Here is a 20222-nt window from a genome sequence, read left to right as displayed (position 1 = left end):
AGGCCATCTCCCTTCTGAACAGTTAACATATCTCCCAAGGCATATGCCTGTAAGTGCAATACTCCCACTGTTTAGTGCAATATCTTAAAAATTCAGGTGATATTTATATTTATTTATATTTATTCATACTATTCAAAATACTGTAAATATGTTCATAATCTGCAAATGTTTATTCTGACAAAACCCAACTGTGACCATATATGTTTATAGTTTTTTCATCTTTTTTTTTTTTGAATTTTATTTGTAGAATTTGTATTACTATGTTTCTTGTTGTATCTGTATTTGTATATGTGCACTGGAAGCTTCAGTACCAAGGAAAATTCCTTGTGTGTGCAAGCACTCTTGGCAATAAAGCTCTTTCTGATTCTGATTCTGATTTTTAGTTTCACCCTCATGGACTTTTAGTTTGTATCTGTAGCAATGTTTACGATTCAGGGAAGAAGGAGGCGGGAACCGGCGAACATTCAAACATTTTAATCATAAGAAAGCAATGAGCCTTTCCCCTAACTGTTCCGGGAAAAGATTCAAAGCTTCGAGAGTGTCGAGAACAGCGCCATCTGGTGCTTATTTAAAATAAAGCACCCAGAAGCCTTTCTCTGTCAGATGAAACAACCACAACACACTCCATAGTTTCAATGTTATGTGTACAAATAAAAAGCCTTACACGTTTGTGTTTGATTTGTTCATTATTAAATAAATTATTTTACCCATTAAAGTGTGACTATAATATATTAAATGAGCATATTATTTATTAAGTTCTAATGTAGGCCTACTCTCTCTCTCTACACACACACACACACACACACACAGACACACACACTCAAACACACACACACACACACACACACACACACACACACACACACACACACACACACACACACACACACACACATATAGTGAATAAGAACATTGTGAGATAGGATCATCTGTTCATCTGACACTTGGCAGTGATAGTGCTTATGTAACTGTAGGAATGACAGAAAGGTGATAAAAATTAATTATTCTGTAATGCCAATGTATATAGATGGGGGTAGACATGTTTCTGCATTCTCCAGTATTCAAGTGGATCTTCAGCTCTTTGTATGTTTGTCTCTGTAAGGTATTTATCCACTTCTAGGATCGCATCAGAAGTGTCATTTGAGCTTGTTTGCGCTGGTCTACTGCACTGTCCAACAGAAGACAAAGGTTTCCACCTCAGAAGTGTGAGGATAATTTTTTTTTGTTGGGAGTGACTACATGTACATTGACTGAATATAAGACAACAATTATACAATACAATGATAAAAAATAAAATAATAAATAAATATTTATTTTTTCTTCTTCTTTTTTAGAAATGCATTCATTGGAAGCTATAAGCTCAAAATATTCCCAGTTAGGGGAAGTCTTCCTTTTTTTGGCTGTTGCCATTACTGTAAATGCAAACCCTTCACCAAACACCCAAATACCAACACCAAATTACCTAAAAAAACACCAAAAGTGCAACGATCTTACAAAAACAAAATTACACAACAATAACAAAAAAATAATAAGTAGTTTTGGTTATTTAAATGTAATGTATTGATAAACTTTCAAAGTACAGCACTCTAGTCTCCTCACAAACCCATTAACCAGACTGAGCCAACAAGGACCTTCGAGCCTTCTGACACCCAAAGCGAAACGCGCACGTGATTGGACAGAAAGTGAGGCTTCGTTTTTCATCGATCACGTGACCTCTGGGAAACCAATACACACCCTGACACGGGGCTTCAATAGAAATTGCTTCGCTTTCGCAAAACGCACATCGAAGCTTCAGTGTCATACGTAACATCACTAGTGACCGGACCCTGAGGAAGATTGTGGAGAAGGACTGATTCCAGACCTTGGGGGACCTGCGGAAGCAGTGGACTGAGTCTGGAGTAGAAACATCCAGAGCCACCGTGCACAGGCGTGTGCAGGAAATGGGCTACAAGTGCCGCATTCCCCAGGTCAAGCCACTTTTGAACCAGAAACAGCGGCAGAAGCGCCTGACCTGGGCTACAGAGAAGCAGCACACACTTTTTGCCACACTTTTTCCTTCCCACAGACTTCCCACTGAGGTGCCTTGATACAGCACTCTGGGAACAGCCTATTTGTTCAGAAATTTCTTTCTGTGTCTTACCCTCTTGCTTGAGGGTGTCAATGATGTCCTTCTGGACAGCAGTCAGGTCGACAGTCTTACCCATGATTGCGGTTTTGAATAATGAAACAGGCTGGGAGTTTTTAAAAGCCTCAGGAATCTTTTGCAGGTGTTTAGAGTTAATTAGTTGATTCAGATGATTAGGTTAATAGCTCGTTTAGAGACCCTTTTCATGATATGCTAATTTTTTGAGATAGGAATTTTGGGTTTTCATGAGCTGTATGCCAAAATCATCAGTATTAAAACAATAAAAGACCTGAAATATTTCAGTTGGTGTGCAATGAATCTAAAATATATGAAAGTTTAATTTTTATCATTTATCATTACATTATGGAAAATAATGAACTTATTCACAATATGATAATTTTTTGAGAAGGACCTGTATATGCCTGTGTTTTAGTTCTCATTGGTCGGTTCTCGTTAATGCTTATGTTCAGTTTGGTGTAGTTTTTTGGCCCAGCCAACCATCACCCCACGCCACGGAGACGACAAGCCCAGAGCCCAGCCAACCATCACCCTACGCCACGGAGATGACAAGCCCAGAGCCCAGCCAACCATCACCCCACGCCACGGAGACGACAAGCCCAGAGCCCAGCCAACCATCACCCCACGCCACGGAGATGACAAGCCCAGAGCCCAGCCAACCATCACCCCAAGCCACGGAGACGACAAGCCCAGAGCCCAGCCAACCATCACCCCACGCCACGGAGACGACAAGCCTAGAGCCCAGCCAACCATCACCCCAAGCCACGGAGATGACAAGCCCAGAGCCCAGCCAACCATCACCCCACGCCACGGAGACGACAAGCCCAGAGCCCAGCCAACCATCACCCCATGCCACGGAGACGACAAGCCCAGAGCCCAGCCAAACATCACCCCACGCCACGGAGACGACAAGCCCAGAGCCCAGCCAACCATCACCCCACGCCACGGAGATGACAAGCCCAGAGCCCAGCCAACCATCACCCCACGCCACGGAGACGACAAGCCCAGAGCCCAGCCAACCATCACCCCATGCCACGGAGACGACAAGCCCAGAGCCCAGCCAACCATCACCCCACGCCACGGAGATGACAAGCCCAGAGCCCAGCCAACCATCACCCCACGCCACGGAGACGACAAGCCCAGAGCCCAGCCAACCATCACCCCACGCCACGGAGACGACAAGCCCAGAGCCCAGCCAACCATCACCCCATGCCACGGAGACGACAAGCCCAGAGCCCAGCCAAACATCACCCCACGCCACGGAGACGACAAGCCCAGAGCCCAGCCAACCATCACCCCACGCCACGGAGATGACAAGCCCAGAGCCCAGCCAACCATCACCCCACGCCACGGAGACGACAAGCCCAGAGCCCAGCCAAACATCACCCCACGCCACGGAGACGACAAGCCCAGAGCCCAGCCAAACATCACCCCACGCCACGGAGACGACAAGCCCAGAGCCCAGCCAACCATCACCCCAGGCCACAGAGACGACAAGCCCAGAGCCCAGCCAAACATCACCCCACGCCACCGAGACGACAAGCCCAGAGCCCAGCCAACCATCACCCCATGCCACGGAGACGACAAGCCCAGAGCCCAGCCAACCATCACCCCACGCCACAGAGACGACAAGCCCAAGCCGGCAGACAGAGAGCTTTCGCCCACCGCGACGAAAGAGCCTGTGTTGACTACAGCGCCAAACATGGCCCCGGAGCTGAAGCCCGACTGTGAGTCTGACCAGGGGTGTGAGCCGGCAACAGCAGGGATTGATTGAGTATTGGTGGATTTGGAAACTGAGGACTGGCTGATTGATTGGGAAACGGAGGTACTGCTAACTTACCCTGAATCATTTGTTTGTTCTTCATCATCGCTGTTTCAAGAGAGCATTAAGACCGTTTCATTAACCTGTTGGGAATTGGAATTACCGTTATTGATCATGTCAAGTTTACCCCTGTCACCTTCACCTTTAAGCTCAGTTAGACCCTTCAGCACAGCCTCTCCTGGATGCCTTCCCTTCATCTTCCCCGGGAACACCTTGCTGCGACATGAAGCCGCAGGTCGTGCAATCGCCAGCCTCGCCTGAGCAAAAGCATCCTGTGGCTACGCCTCTGGCCACTTATCTTTTCGCTCCACCTCGGCCCGCTCGAACTGTCGGGTACGTCTTGATTCCTCCCACCCTCGGCTACACCTGAGACCATCGACCTTGTGGCTCCACCAGCTCCCCCTTGGTCAGTCGCCACAACACTTTCGCCACGGACTTGCGAGCTGTCCGCTGCACTCAGTCCCTCCACCCCTGCGGCTACAGCGGGATCCCCCTTCCTCCCGCTGTAACTTGACTTACTGGTGTCGCTGTTGGAAAGTGATACTTTAGAAAAAACAGTGATTTATACACTTCTTATTGTCACATTTGGTAATGTTGTGTTGATTATTTTCTCATCTATTTGATTGAGAAGACACTGCCTCCTTCGGAGGAAACTCCTAGCTCAGATCTCATGGTCATCTTTAGCCTCAACACTACCACCACCTGACACAGACTGTTCATTTATCAGACTAAATGATCAGTCTTTCCTCACAGAAACACACAGACCGTCAGGAGAATGGATGAACTGTGTCCAAAGCTTGATGACACTCTGCTGTTTGACACAGCATCCAGGACATCAGTGTTAGACAACATAAAGGTTCATGCTTAATCCTTGACTAAAACCATGCCAGGGAAAGTTTCAGGATAGTGCAAACAAACTTCACCAGTGTGTTTACACAGATGTTCGCCTCAGCTTAAAGTCTGAGGATATCTGAGGTAACAGAAGAAAAGGACACAGTAAAGCTGTGTATCTGTTGAACTTAACCTGATACTGGTCAAACACACCGTCGGCTGTTGAAGAGAGTAGTTAGGTCCGTTTCCCGACCTGAAGATAAATCCTCGATCTGTGAATCCTAGATCCATGAAGACAGGCCTGTGGGACATCTGGAAACATATTCAGCATGATTGATTTACAGCTCTCTTAATTGCGGGCCTATTAGTTGTGGTTATCGTTGTGTTCTTGAGCTGGTAGATTTGTTTTCCCGGTGGGTATAACCATGAATGACTGCTATGGCCGAAAAGGTTGCTGAAACACTGGTGCAGGAAGTCTGAAATATCTTAACCAGACTGATAGTGATCAAGGGACACATTTAACTGGCAAAGCTTGTTAAACCGCAATACAACAGCTGGGTATGAAGCAAAAATTCACATTTATTCAAGTACTAAGGCAGCTGTGTCTCAAAATAGACCACAGCAGGATTGATCATGTTTTGCCAGTATTTTGAAATGTAATTCAATAAATCCTTGTAAAATCCCCAGTCGGCTGACAACTGTGGCTTTCACATGACGCCCATCTGACATCAGGAGACCTTGGCTGTATTACCATGAAATCAAAATGGACAACCATCCAATCAATTCCCCAGGGAAAAATCAAGCTCCGCCCTTCATTTGATCTTGTTCCAGAAGCCGTTTCACGCTCATAGACGTCACAATAGGGCAGAAAAGACCAGCGCGACTGCTTTTTCATGACGACTTAAAGATCCACTGTGGAAATCTAGAGAGCATTCATGGAAATCAGAAATATGTGGTCACAGGATTAAAGTGACAAATGCCTAAAATTAACCCTGAAGCAATTTAACTGTTTCAGTGTGTCTTCAGCATATTTTAATGTAAATAATTATAATAAGCATTTCCATTTCTAAACTTCATGTTTTGTAGAATGTTATGGTGTTGATGATCAGTGAAAAAGGGCTATAATTGTCCTTTATTTAGTAACCATGGGCCCAGTTGTTCAAAAAGTTTAATCTTGATCATTCTGATCCACAGAATCAGCTGGGCCCATGGTTTCCCATGTGAACTATAATCCCATGTTTTGATATCCAGGATCAGGTAATCCATTTTAGAAAAGCAAAAAGGATTGGATCACTCTGATCCAGATTCACACCTGTTCAGATTACCGAATCTGGATTAGCAGTGCTCTGAATGGGTTCACATTTCACAAGGCTAATAGCTATATTAAGAAAAACAAGTAGAAGAGTGGTTGCAGGGTCACTTTAAGTGTTTTTAGTTGAAGAGAAAGAAAACAACAAAAACAGACAAATAAACAATCGCTTCCATTTTCAATCTCCTTTAAACAATCAGACCCCAATGGAGGCACTAAAGGGACATGGTGATAGAAGAAAATATGAAATGGGAGAAAAATTATGTTTTGAATTCAAAAACTGTGTGTTCATTCGTAAAGAGCTCAAGTTTTGAGAGTGAATGCAAAGTCTCGTAGGGGAACCCAAAACATTTGCTAGAGAGCGCAAAATAATTCATTAATTTCCCTCCATCTCATATCTGTCCTCCCATCACCATGTCCCTTCACAGCCTCCGTAGCCCTTCATGTGACCCACAGTAAACTCAAACGAATATACATGCAATAAAGGCTGCAGTTGTTTTAAACTACTTTTGCTTGCTTCATCTCTGATTGTGTAAATGTAGTTTATATACAGTGATTTAAGAACACTTCAAATTAAATATATTATTTTCAGCTGTTTGCAGGATTACTTATGGTGCAAAAATCACTTTTTGTACTTTACTGAAAGGCTAGTAGCCTGATGTCTACTTCTAATTTATTACTTTAGAAGTCAAATTAATTAAGAGCAAAATAAAAAATATATATAAATGTGTGTATACTTTATATTACATGATACAAATGTTGTATTTTTAGACCAGTTTAAAAGTTTTATTAAATTTTTGTTCCTGAAATCCACCTTTCTGCTGGGATCAGTAAATACTGAAATTTGTTTATCACAATCTGACGATTTGATCTAATAAGCAAAACCAAGATTGGATTTTGTGATTTATACTAACTAATGTTTTTATAGGCTATCAGTACATTATGACAACTCAAAGTACACTCTAAAAAATGCTGATTGTTTAAACCCATGCTTGGGTTAAATATTGACAAACCCAATTATAGGGTTAACAATGGTATAACTTAAACCAGTGGTGGGGTTTGTTCATATTTGACCCAAACATGGGTTTAAACAATCAGCATTTTTTTTAGAGTGTAATGGACATTCAAAGCTTATACTGGGGTTCAAATGTTCAGGTCAAATATTGTAATTGTGGGAAGCGCGAGTCATAATCTGTCAGAAAACATACAGAAGCGCAGCTGATCATGGATTTCTGTATCATTTGAATGTTGGTAAATCTTTTTTTTTTTTTTTTTTTGCACATTGGTTTGGATATGCAAGCCTGTTAGAATCAATTCTCTCTATTAATGTCTTTAAAAACCTGTGATGTGCACTGAAATAATGATCTTGCTATTTTTATGTATCTTTATTTTATCTTTTATTTATTTTATTTGTTGTTTAAATTGTGTGTCTGTGTTTTTATGAGAAACTTAATAGAGCCATCTTGACCAGGACTTCCTGGAAGAATATATTTCATCTCAATGGGGCCTTCCTGTTAGACGAAGGAAGCAAAATATAAAATATAATAAACTAAAACCCGTCTCTATAGCGCCCCCTCCCTGCCGCTCGTGAATCTCACGTGCCTCTATCGCGCCCTCTCGCGGCGCCGCGCCGCACTGCAGGAGTTTAACTCTTTCCTCTCCTGCTGTTTGTGTCCTCTCAGTGGAAGATGGCGACCAGAGTCCTTCAGAGCTCCTGCTCGGGCCTGTATCAGGCTAGAAACACGGGCCGGGCGAAGGGACACGTTCCTGCTGTTATCAGGTCAGTCAGTTTATCTCAATTACACGTTATAAATCTGCGTGATTAGTGCTTTAGTGCGCAGATACCGCGGTTTTACGGGAGTTTTGAAACGCAAGGCGCATTAGTAAAGGTGTGATTACTCTAAGAGGCATTCAAACATCGAAATCTTCACTATGTGCTTGACTTTAAAGTGTGTGTTTAAGCAGCTCAACTGTTGTAGTTTGCTATGTAAATGAAGGAGGCGCGTGAACGTGCGCTCAATCCACTTCTCTCAAGGTCATAGTAATATATCTGACTATCACGTGTGTTTTTTATGATAAACACAACATGTACATTTGGCGTTTCAGTTTTCATGCACTGGTTAATGAAGGTTGTAATAGTTTTAACTGATGAATGGTACATGCACAATATTAGAAACACATCATTATGACGTCCTGTAATACAACCACATTTACTGACTACTTAGATTATGTTGCAATGACATGGGAAAATAAAAATGTGTATATGGTTTCATAATGCAAAGTAACATATATGTCTATTGCATCAGTTTAAAGGGTTAGTTCACCCAAAAATGAAAATGATCCCATAACTTACTCGCCGTCAAGTCATCGCACGTGAATGACTTTCTGCTTTCAGATGAACACAATAGAAGTTATGCCTATATTATAAAATGTCTTGGCTCTTCCAAGCTTTATAATGGGAGTGAATAGTAACTTTAGATTTTAAAGGCCAAAAAAGCAAATCCATCCGTCATAAAAGTGATCCACACGACTCCCAGAGGGTTAATAAAGGCCTTCTTGAGGATGAGTAAATAATGGGGTAGTTTTACTGTGGGGTGAACTGAGCTTTAGCGAATGTTTCAGGGGTCTGTCAGCGTCGACTAACCGGCATCGAGAGGACAGCTGGTTCAAATCACTGTTTGTGCGGAAGGTGGATCCGAGGAAAGACGCTCACTCCCATCTGTTAGCCAAGAAAGAGGACAACAACCTGTACAAAATACAGTGTAAGCTCTGCTGAATGTTTGTCCTCCGCTGTGAAACATCTCAATGCCAATGTGATGTTTTCATTGACTCACATGTATATGTTGTTGTGTTGCAGTTCACAACGTGAAGCCCGAGTGTCTCGAGGCGTACAACAAACTCTGGTGAGTCAGGATTCCTCACATCAACAAACCAGGTCAGATGAAGCTGTCTGGTGTTAATTACACAAATCAAGCTGTTTTTAATGTCTTCAGAGTCTTGAGACCAAACTGGTTTGACTACTGAAGTTCAAACTAAATGTCCTGCTTTCTATTCCTGTCGTGATTGGCAGCAACACTGGCAGGAGTCCGCTAAAGCCCATTCCTCCTGTGTTTTGCTCTACGCATCGACACACGCAGACCTCGACAAGACTTCAGCAATCGCACGCTGAAGTCAAACACAGACCTGTCTGAATGTCTCAAAGCGTTTGAACCAGACAGTGTTCTGGTGAAAAAAGTTCTCTAGTTTACAATGCAGGTGCTTAAACAAAAAGGCAATAAAAAGTCTTAAACCAAACGCTGAATTGGTTTAAGAAAAGGTCTTGGCTATCATTTCATTAGGTTTTAAATTTGGGGACAATGTGATTATCACATTTGAAAAGGTTATGATTTAATGAAATGCTTGCACACTGCATGTTTAAAGTAAAAACGCGTCGCTGTTGCTCAATCTACAGGTTGAAGGTTTCATTAAGCTAAAGTGTTTGTCTTTGCCACAAACGAGTCACTTTTGAACTTCGTTAAAGTGATGTCAACAAACACCGGAAAAATGAGCGAACGATCATCTGAATCTCACTGTGTTTGTTGATCGTGGAACATCAGACCACATTTACAGTATCAAACTGGTGCATGTCTGCAGGTTATAAAGCGTTTTAGGGTTCTTCTCATCATTTTAACACATGTTATTATTTATCTTAGATATTATCTAAAAGATCTACATATAGGGTACAACAGGGCTAGAGGCACACCTTAAGAAAACAATTGCTTTTCACTATTCCTATAGTCTATGATTGCAGAAAAAATATGTGTTTGCATTGAACATTGATGGAGAAACCATCAATAAGTCATATAAATTAATCATAAAAGTGTTTTTTTTGTTTGTTTATAAATCATATAAATGTATGAGGTGACGAGGACACGTGGGTTAAAGCATTATTTGTAATAATGTCTAAGTTAATACTTGTTCAAGACAATCACCTTAGCAGAGTTTGCTCTATTTTTCTCAATTCATTTTTGTTCAATAAATATACTGTCATTAAAATGTTCATTTTAAGAATACAGAAACAAAATTATTTTAAAAAGTAAAGGTTCGGAAAGCATTGATTGAGATCCAGTAATAATTTAACATAGATTTACAGTAGTAACAATAAATGCTATTGTACTATATTATATTATTAATATATTTTTGTATATTAATATATATAGGTGTACAGCAAACTTAATATATGATATTTACCATCTGAGTCTAACCATGTCATGTCAACAAATGTAAAAGTCATTCAGCTGTATATTTTCATGTTTATTATTATGCCTTTTACCTCAAATACCATACTTGTACATATTCTTTCGTTATTGAAAAAAAATGTTGCTTTAACAGAACTGAAAATCATTAAGAAGACCTTTGTTTCAAAATATATTAAATATTTTTATTGATTCTCACTTGCTACTTAAATCTACAACTTTAAAAAAAAAACACCAAATATTCGATCAAAGTAGCGCAGAATCAACTTTGCAACTATGCCACGTTCACAGTCACTCAAATCACCTTTCTTCTCTATTCGGACGATCACTTGAACGTCACCAGATCATCTTGATCATGTCTAGATGCATTGAGTTGCTGGCTTATTAGATATTTACGTTGTTGAGTAGCTGAACTAATAAAGTGGCCGGTGAGTGTGTATATGAGATTATTAATTTATTCAATATAACTCGTCCATCTTCTTAAAAAATAGTTTAAAGACTGAAATGTGATATTTGTCAATTTGTAAAACTTTTTTTGTCCATAACTGTAATATATGAACTGCAAAGTTGTTTTAGTCACTTTATGGTTTGTATGCTACCATAGACATTGCCCTATGGCACTTGTATAGTATTTTATTAGTGCAGGTCTTGCAGGGACAGTTGTTGACACACGCTTCACACTGTCTGACTGCAGGAAATGTGACCTTTTTCCACAGTAACGAGGTGCTGCCGTCCATCCATGATGACAAGCATTACCCGTGTGAGCTGGTGGGCACGTGGAACACCTGGTACGGGGAGCAAGACCAAGCTGGTAAATACTTCAACTCCATCAATAGAGTGTGTTTGGAACGAGAGTTTCTGCTCCGTCGGGGTCGGATGGTCACGAAAGGGTTAAATATATAAATATATATGAGAGAGATGTGTTTCTCGTGAGCGCTGACACACTGTGACATTTGCATCTGGTTCACTATGTAGTGCACTTGTGGCGGTACAGAGGAGGATATCCAGCTCTTACTGAAGTCATGAATAAACTGAAGAATAACAAGGTAATCTAGTACCAGAAATGTTATGCTTTTGTGTCGTGAATATACACCAAGAATTGCTGCTTCATTGCAAATTGAGTTTTGTAGTATTAATATGCATGGCAAAAATGGCATGTGTTTTGTCAAATACTTGTGTTGATTGAATAAGTAAGAGATGATGTACATCCAGCCGGTTGTTATCGCAGAATAACCCCGATGTGGTGATCAGGATCAGGTCTTGCATCAGCCTGAAGGGGTTTATTCTGCGATAACTGCCGGCTGGATGTATATTATCCCGCTTATTACACGGATACTTGAGTGGGGGATGGAGTTAGTCCAGCCCAGGCAAGCAGCATCCGGTCCTGCAGCCATTGTGGCGCTGGTCACAGACCCGCCTGTCAGACTGGGGGTACGAAGCGGCGAAGGCGTGGGATGGGGTGTGGGGGGCAGGTGCATATCTGTGTATGTGTAAGTTCATGTGTGTGTAGGCCTGGAGAGAGTCGCTAAGCCAGCACCATAATCTAGGAGCCTCAGTCCGCAGGATTGTCGTAGCGATACACAGCAAGTTGCCATGGAGACAACCTTGATCATGATCATGTCAGAGTCAACAATCAGCAGGTGTCTGAGGAGTCGGGGAAGGAATGCAAGAGCGGCTCACTGCAGTGCTCTTCCGGGAGAGCTGTTGTTCCAGCAGCGGCCTTGGCCAAGGGCAGTGCTGGTAGGGGGGAGCAGAAACAGATAAGATTGGGATTGTTTGGTCTTGGGGCGAGTAGCCGCATTCAATTTATACAGGCTATTCTCCTGGTCCATTTTGGTCTCTGAAACGATCCATTTGCCTTTGCAAAGCTGTGAGCTTCTCCATGATGTTATCCATATTGTGGTTCATAGACCCAGTCTGAGTGCTGACAGCTCTGCCCACCGCTTCAATCATCACGGGAAGCCTTGTGGTGTCACCGTCTGCATAGTTCCTCGATAAACCAGGGCAATGCCTAATCCAATCAGCAGAAGACCTGTTATCATGGTGCCGAATAGGTAGATATCTTCAATGTCCTCCACGGAAAGAGCCGCCAGACACACGACCCGCCACCTCTCCCACGCGTCCATCGTGTAGCCAGCTGTGAACGTCCCGGCAGGGCAGTCAGGTTCCCCCGAACCCAAGCTTCTCGTCGAGAAGATGGTGTCAATTGCGTTGAGAGACCAGTTGATCAAATCCAAATTAGAATTATTCATTTCTATCTACACACACACCGCGGGTCCCCATACATCGACATGTTTCTACAGTGGCCCTGAACGCACAAAACGCGTTTCGACACTGTTGTACTTCGTGCAAAGAAGCTATAGCTAAAGTCAGCGAATAAAACAGTGAAACAATGATGAACAAGTAACAATAATATTCGCTATATCATATCGTTTTACTGAATAATTAAGTGAACATAATTTCTTACTTTATCTTTGTAAAGAACCCTCATTGTTTAACAGGCTATTCTCTGCTGTCGCAGACGAAGACATCATTTCCTGTCGGCCACCGTAACTTCTGTTGGGTGCAATTCACAAGCTCACCACTAGATGTCGCTAAAAATCACACACTGCACCTTTAAGGGATAAAGTACATTAAAATAACTTATTAGCAGCTTATAATAATTATGGGGATAAGAGATATTGATTTGAGATGAAACGGCTGTAAAAATGTTCCTGTTTATTATTGTGCAAAACTTGAAAAAGCAGAAGATGAACACAGCAACAATATCACAGTACTGTTAGTTGATTTCATTTTCAATACAGTCGATAAATGTAACAGACACAAGATGGCAGCCGCTGTATTCGTATGAGACAAGCGAGAGCAAGTCTGTGGTGTTACGAGAAACATGAGCGACGACAGCTTCAGTTCAGTGCTGCCAGATCGGGTCACAGTACCATTTACTCCCTTAAAACTAAATAACGATGGCAACATAAAATTATAGCAATGATGAAATTCTCCTGCCAGGGGAACAATACAACAGGAAAACCGATCGAGCCATGGCAAATACAGTTAAAGAAAATGAGCAAATGACAAAAAATGTTTCTACTATTAAAATGAAATATATTTGCAAACGGCAGTCAAGAAATTCATCAACTTTAAAACTCGCGCACACCTTAAAAGCTGAAAATGTGTCATTTGTGTTAAAAATTGATGACAATAATAATGCGCTTAAACTTCAAACAGAACTAGTACGTGAAGTACATATTGTAGAGCATAACATTCTTAGCACAGTCTAAACAGATTAATGGTTGATCCAGAGCTCTTTCAGCAGCTGTCGGGGCGAGTAGAGGACAGTCTAGACAGTTTAAAGTTGCTCTGAGTTTGTTATATTTATAAAGAGCCTTCGAGTCACTGGTGTAACCCATGTCTCCCACTCTTTACTGTAGATATAACTTACTGTATAGTGCGTTCACTCCATGTTGAACTGACTGTAGTGGTTGAGCTGGTGAGTGTAGGACAGGAGTTGTGTGTGAGCTCCTGCTTCTCCCACGTGAGCGCTGCAGATTCAGTTAGGCGTTGACAGTGATGTCATGAAACGCATGATTCCCAGGGCCAAGAAGTGAACCAACCGCTCCGAATATATAACGTCGTATATAACGTGTCGTCATCTTGAGACTACCGTTACATGAACGCAGCATAAACGCCAACAACGCCAGCCGACTCTGCGTGGGCCTGTGTGTTAGTAACGTCATGATGACTGATTTTATGTGCATGCACACTTGAGCTGTGTTTATTAACCAATTAGCCCATAAAATAGGGAATTTACCCCAAACCAGCCTAAATTTTGTCCACCCGCCCAAACCTATTTTTACCTGCACAATCAAATTCAAACCCGCCCAATCTGGCAACACTGCTTCTGATACCCGGATGGGTGATGTCTTTCAGCGTTGCTATTGACGACGGTTGTTATTGGGGAATAACACCACTGGCCAATCAGGATCAAGCATTCCAGAGAGTGCATTAGTTCCTGCCCACTTTTTCAGCGGTATCAGTTCCAGAAGTGATTTTACCATTCATTTTTCCCATAGGGATTTCAAAAAAGTGTTTAAAGCATTATAAGCCATGAGACGAACCAATCAGCTACGAGGAGAATCATAACGGCTTTAGTGAACGAATATATATTAAAATATTATTATAGTTTATACATATATTAAGTTTATTGCAAAATATATACAGTACATTAAAATATTGTGAAGGGAGACCGACGCAATTGTCATTGGCTGTTTCATGGGAATGGCCGGAGCTAACGACATCTTCAGGCGGGTTTTGACTCTGATTGGAGTTCTCTGCACAGCATCATGGGTAACATAGTTTTTGACCTCTGTTAAACCATGTGAAATAATGTGGGCTGACGGCTTCAGCTGAAACAAATACAATCGATGAACAGCTGTCTTTAAAGGTTCAGAAGTTACGGTGACTTGCACTGCATCATCCCTCCGTCAGTCTGATGCACGTGGTGTGTTGAGCGCAGGAGTTCCTGGAGTACCGGAAGGAGAGGGGTCAGATGCTCCTGTCCCGCAGGAATCAGCTGCTGCTGGAGTTCAGCTTCTGGAACGAGCCCGTGCCCAGAGACGGACCCAACATCTACGAGCTGCGCTCCTACCAGCTGAGGGTGAGTGTGTGTGTGTGTGTTTGCTCTAGCCTCTCCACTGCATGTGCTCTACTTACCGTCTGGGGTACAGTTGTAAACAGCAATAGATGCATATACGGTTTTTTGAGTGATGATGGAAACATAAGCCGCTTTCACACATGCTGTCTTTACTGGTAATCTACCGGTAGGAGATCATGTGTGAACAGGACCTTTTCAAAAATACCAGCAAATTGGTTCCGGCGATTTACTAGTACATTTTACATTTATATTTTATTCATTTAGCTGACGCTTTTATCCAAAGCGACTTACAATTGCTATATGTCAGAGGTCGCACGCCTCTGGAGCAACTAGGTAAGGGAAGTTGGGGAAGCCTCTCACGGAGACTTTAGATGCCCCAACGCCTGTGAAGAGACGACTCGACGCCTGTGAAGAGACGACTCAAAGCCGGCGATATGTTATGCCATAAATTAATACATGATTAACTAACTGTATTTTTCTATGTACATTTCCGAAATGCACTTTCTGTAAAGCTGCTTTGAGACAATGTGTATTGTGAAAAGCGCTATACAAATAAATTTGAATTGAATTGAATTGAAGTTGTAACATTACCAGTAAATTACCGGTAAAGTGCTCTGTGTGAACGCAGAATCAAGATTATCAGTATTTGCACGTACAAAGTCAGAACGCGCTGACATAAGAAGTCTGCTTTGGGCCAATCATAAAGCCTTATGGAGATGATGCGATTACTCTACGCTTTTTAATGTTTTTTTTATTTAAAGATGCGATAATCGATCATCTTTGACCGTTGAGCCGCGTCTCGCAGCTTTTTCAAAGGAAACCCTCTTTTCCGTTCACTAGCGCTGCCGCTCTTGGTTTTTTAAGAGCAAAACACGTTCTGTGTGATCATCCGTTATGCCTTTCACTCGGATATCTTTGAACAGATAGTGAAACTTAAGCGCTTCTCATGCGATTAAATAAAGACTACGGCGCAGCGTTTAAAGAATTTCCGATGACTGACATCACAGTATTTTGTATTTTGAAAGGGGCCGTGGTTGAATCAGTTCGGAAATGATTAAATGAAACAGAACCGAACTTGCCTATTTGTTTAAGACACGCTCTTCAGCTTGTTGGGTTCGTAATGTTGCTTTATTTTATAATACAAGTCATTGTGGATGTTGTACATCATCACCGGTCCTAGTTTAAGATCTCAGCGTGTCCAGATTTACAGTTGTCTCTTTCTGTTGTTGTCTTGCAGCCCGGGACCATGATTGAATGGGGCAACTATTGGTAAGAATACAAGCAATCTGTTCCTCTAACACTACAGACCTGTATCGCCTGTTATCTGCCCTTTCCCATCACATATTCCTGTCATCATCATTAATTAGGTATCGCTAAACACTCAGAATTCATCCTGTAAAAACGTTTTGAAATTGGACATTGAGTTAATATGGAAAAAGTACTTTAGGATTTAAAGTCAAATTTTTTTGTGATATCAAATTCAAATTTGGGGAGCAACGTTTGATTTACACCTTTTTTTTTTAAGTGCTTTCACTTAATCTGTACGAATTACAACCATTGAAGTTCAGATCTGTGTTGGAAAAGGGGGATGCCACAAGCCTGAATTATATGTAAAGCGCACACAATTCAAGTCATAGAGATTTAAGTGTTTTATATGCACACACTGGTGTAATATACAGCATTTGATAGATTATTGAATGCTGCAGAACATGTGATGTGCTAAACTGAAACGTAGGAGTGCTTATGATTTCAGAAGTCATAATTACTATGTAAGGTGCATGATATGATGATTTGTCATGCTGCTGCATAGGATTATGGGAAATGTAATGTAGTTTTGTCACTTGGTGAATCAGCTGAAAGAGTCGCATTTTCTGGCAAGCTTTTGTCTGTATTCTTTATCACTTTATCATAATAACTTGTGCTGTAACAATAACAACATATTATGATCAATACTAATAATCCAGGAATAGTCTGTCCACAAGAGGACTGTTTACATCAAGAGCCAATAATCGGCTTGATTGACAGTGCGTTTCTGTGATTCTGCGAAAACACCTTTCGTCAACAATTAATATCCTTCCTATGGGTCATTTTGACCCGAAAATGTTACCAAAAAATGATTTTATAATGTCTACACGTGTATCTGAATGCATCCTCTAGTGAAACTGACTTTAGGACCCAGAGGAACAGCTTGTCTGCTCCATATAGAGCTATAACGCCATCTAGTGGATAGAGTCATGAAATACCTTGTTATATTATTATTTTTCCACAAGAGGTCGACAATGACACCCAATGAAGAATATTTTGAGCTGAATTAAAAGGTTTATGCATGAAATTGTGAGTTATTTTGAATTTAAGTTGAAAGAATGTGAGGAATGTGCTTATATAATATTTATTTATTGATCGAATCTAGTAATTTAAAGTTAAATAAAATAAAAAGTAACAAAAAAAAATTGAATAAAAATATCAAAATAAAACAAAAAGCTTTCTGGAGAAAAAAAAATGTAAGTATAATTTTAGGGCGTTGGGTCATTTTGACCCGCGAGTGTTACAAAGTGCGAGGGGAGCTCAAATGGTAAAATGTGGCACCAGGAATAACAAGAACATGAGTTCGATTCCCAGTCATTTCATTCTGGGTTTGAATAGACCTTTCGTCAGTGATTGGTTTGGCTCTTGGTGTGAACAGGCCTTCATGAAGAGACGTATAGTTGTGTAACTTCAGAGGTGGTCTGATGGTTGACGTGTTCCTCAGGGCGCGAGCTATCGGCTACCGGCAGCACAACCGCGAGGCCGTCGGCGGCTTCTTCTCTCAGATCGGAAGCCTCTATATGGTCCACCATCTTTGGGGTATGAATGTGCACATACGGCTCCCAGAAGCACGGACGCTGATAGACTGTTGGGTTGTGATCTTGACTCCACCCACAGCCAGTGTCAGTGTCGGGAACACATGGTCATTTCTGTGGTGTGTTTGTTCCAGCGTACAAGGACCTGCAGTCCCGAGAGGACACGAGGAACGCCGCCTGGCAACACGAGGGCTGGGATGAAGTCGTCTATTACACCGGTAAACACTTTATTTTATTTGTTGGCCATTTAAATGACTTTTCCTCTGGTCTGCTGTGGAGTACACTAGTCCTTTAAAGTGCCCCTATTATGCTATTTTAAAGGTTCCTAATTATTTGTTTACATGCATCCAAGGTCAAAAAACACTTTCATTTTCTCGAAGAGTCTAAAAACGGTTCGTTCAAAGATTCAGTCTCTCTAAATCCCTCCTTTCCGGAATCTCAGATGGCCCAGTCTGTTGTGAAATGTCTACTCTGCTCTGATTGGTCAGATGGCCCAGTCTGTTATGATTGGTCTACTCTGCTCTGCTCTGATTGGTCAGATGGCCCAGTCTGTTGTGATTGGTCTGCTCTGCTCTGCTCGGTCAGATGGCTCAGTCTGCTCTGCTCTGATTGGCCAGATGGCCCCAGACTGTTGTGATTGGTCTAGAAGTGTGTCAAAGTGGTCTCGCAGCACAGAAAACAGTAGGCTTGTTCGACTTGAACCGGCGCTGCACAGACCGATCGGTTGATGACATCAAAGTACCGCGAGAGCGATTCAAAAGCATAAGGAGCCATCTGCTCTCTAATCGCTCTCGCGGTACTTTGATGTCATCAACCGATCGGTCTGTGCAGCGCCGGTTCAAGTCGAACAAGCCTAGTGTCTTCTCTACAACTACAGTGTTTGAGCGCAGCATTATGTTAATTTCTTACATTGTTTCATAGGTTTTTAACAAGAAGTGAGACTGAGATTTCTGACGACTCGTTTTTCAGCAGTTCAGAATTGATTCTTTCTTTTAGGAGACAATAATTTTATCTGGACTTTGAAATTTTGCAGACTTTTTACATTCACCGACAGCTCTATTGAATAGAAAAGAGCAGCTTTTACATCTAGATATCTCCTTTCTGTCTGGAGGCAACTTTTGCTATTCTAAGACACCATGAAAGGAAAACTTAGTGTCTATTTTATTTGTATTGAATTGTTGCATCAAGCTTACAGCTGACTGGTCCATTGTAATGTGACACTAAATGATTGTGTACAACACGTCACCAGTCGCATCTTGTGTTGTGTGGTAAACCCTCCTATGAATCTGTTTTCAGTGCCGCTCATTCAGCACATGGAGTCCAGGATAATGATCCCACTGAAAGGGTCTCCGATGCAGTGATGAATCCATCAGATCTCACCGTTACGTCCCCGTGAGCTGAAGGCCAGACCAAGACACCGGATATTCTCTGTCGTCATGATGCCAACCAACAACACGCAACACACTCCTTCTGATCTGAAAAACTGTCCAAAAGTTGCACCAGCAAACCAAATTGAATCAGTGGAAATGAAGGCTGTTACTGTACTAAGTTTTGAGAATACTTCATATGATGTAATGCGTTAGCCATATCTAAAAGCTGGTTGTTACATGGCTTGGAAAAACACAACCATAGATCTGTTAAATAAAGTTTGTTGCTATATTATATGAAAGAAGGCCTGTGAAGTGCATTGAATCACCATAAACATTAGCAGTTTAGAGCGTTAACCCTTTCCAGTGTGGTGCCCGATAAATCTTTGATTTGCAATATTTCAAAACAAACAGCATGTATGAATGCATTAGTTCAATACAGACTTGGATGAATTAAAATAATGGCAGAAAACATTTACTGAGAAAACACTTTAAACTCGCTCGAGTGCTGCAATCTATTAATGTATTTATTGGATATGTATTTGCTGTTAGTATAAACCCCCACATGGAGAGGATTTCAGGTTTTAATAGTGCATTATGACAAGCACAGCAGAATCTGTCCAACATTTTCAGATAAAACCCCTGGTCAAGAGTCAACATAAATCCTCCATTAAAACAGTCCAAAATGGATTGAACTGGGACGGGAAAAGCCTCACTGGGGACAGGTTGTGTGCAAAATTAAAAATTTAGTTTTCTCATTTTACTTAGTTGCTGTATTTTATTTGTTCGCTGTATTTTATTTGTTCTGTTTCTACATAGATGTGCTTTTTACATGCCTTTTTTGTGTTGTGAAAAGTCTCCAGATCTGCAGCTCACCGACAGACCGGTTTTTAGATTGATTTTGTTTTCTGTGTGACCGCGGCATGCGCAATCTACTGTACGCTGATTATTCTGGGATTTAACAGCACAAAATATTTCAAATCAACTAAATATTGTACTCAATAAATCATAAATGATCATTCTA

At 41.5% G+C, this 20222-nt stretch overlaps 1 protein-coding gene across 2 annotated transcripts; it reads left to right on the top strand.

The window, feature by feature from the left end:
- The first annotated feature begins 7729 nt into the window (after positions 1–7729).
- On the top strand, positions 7730–20222 carry nipsnap2 (nipsnap homolog 2). Of its 2 annotated transcripts, none has more exons than XM_077207548.1 (10): positions 7730–7885; positions 8728–8867; positions 8963–9008; positions 11057–11151; positions 11316–11386; positions 14854–14994; positions 16229–16260; positions 17741–17835; positions 17966–18049; positions 19128–20222. In XM_077207548.1, exons 1-10 carry the CDS (start codon positions 7794–7796, stop codon positions 19190–19192), a joined length of 861 nt encoding a protein of 286 aa, XP_077063663.1. In that variant the 5' UTR covers positions 7730–7793; the 3' UTR covers positions 19193–20222. The 2 variants fall into 2 exon arrangements, with proteins under 2 accessions (XP_077063663.1, XP_077063662.1); XM_077207547.1 differs by having other exon boundaries at positions 7765–7885; positions 8716–8867.

Source organism: Siphateles boraxobius, unplaced genomic scaffold (assembly GCF_051911475.1).
Source record: "Siphateles boraxobius isolate OS27281-9 unplaced genomic scaffold, OSU_SipBor_1 6, whole genome shotgun sequence".
Classification (NCBI taxonomy): Eukaryota; Metazoa; Chordata; class Actinopteri; order Cypriniformes; family Leuciscidae; genus Siphateles; species Siphateles boraxobius.
This window is presented reverse-complemented; position numbering and strand designations above follow the sequence as displayed.

What these genes read in the sequence shown, in the direction of transcription:
- nipsnap2 (XM_077207547.1), top strand. Translation starts at nt 7,794, where the DNA reads ATGGCGACCAGAGTCCTTCAGAGCTCCTGCTCGGGCCTGTATCAGGCT. An exon ending in GAGGCGTACAACAAACTCTG is followed by an intron (nt 9,009 to 11,056) that starts GTGAGTCAGGAT and finishes CTTTTTCCACAG; the next exon opens with TAACGAGGTGCTGCCGTCCA. An exon ending in CGGGGAGCAAGACCAAGCTG is followed by an intron (nt 11,152 to 11,315) that starts GTAAATACTTCA and finishes TTCACTATGTAG; the next exon opens with TGCACTTGTGGCGGTACAGA.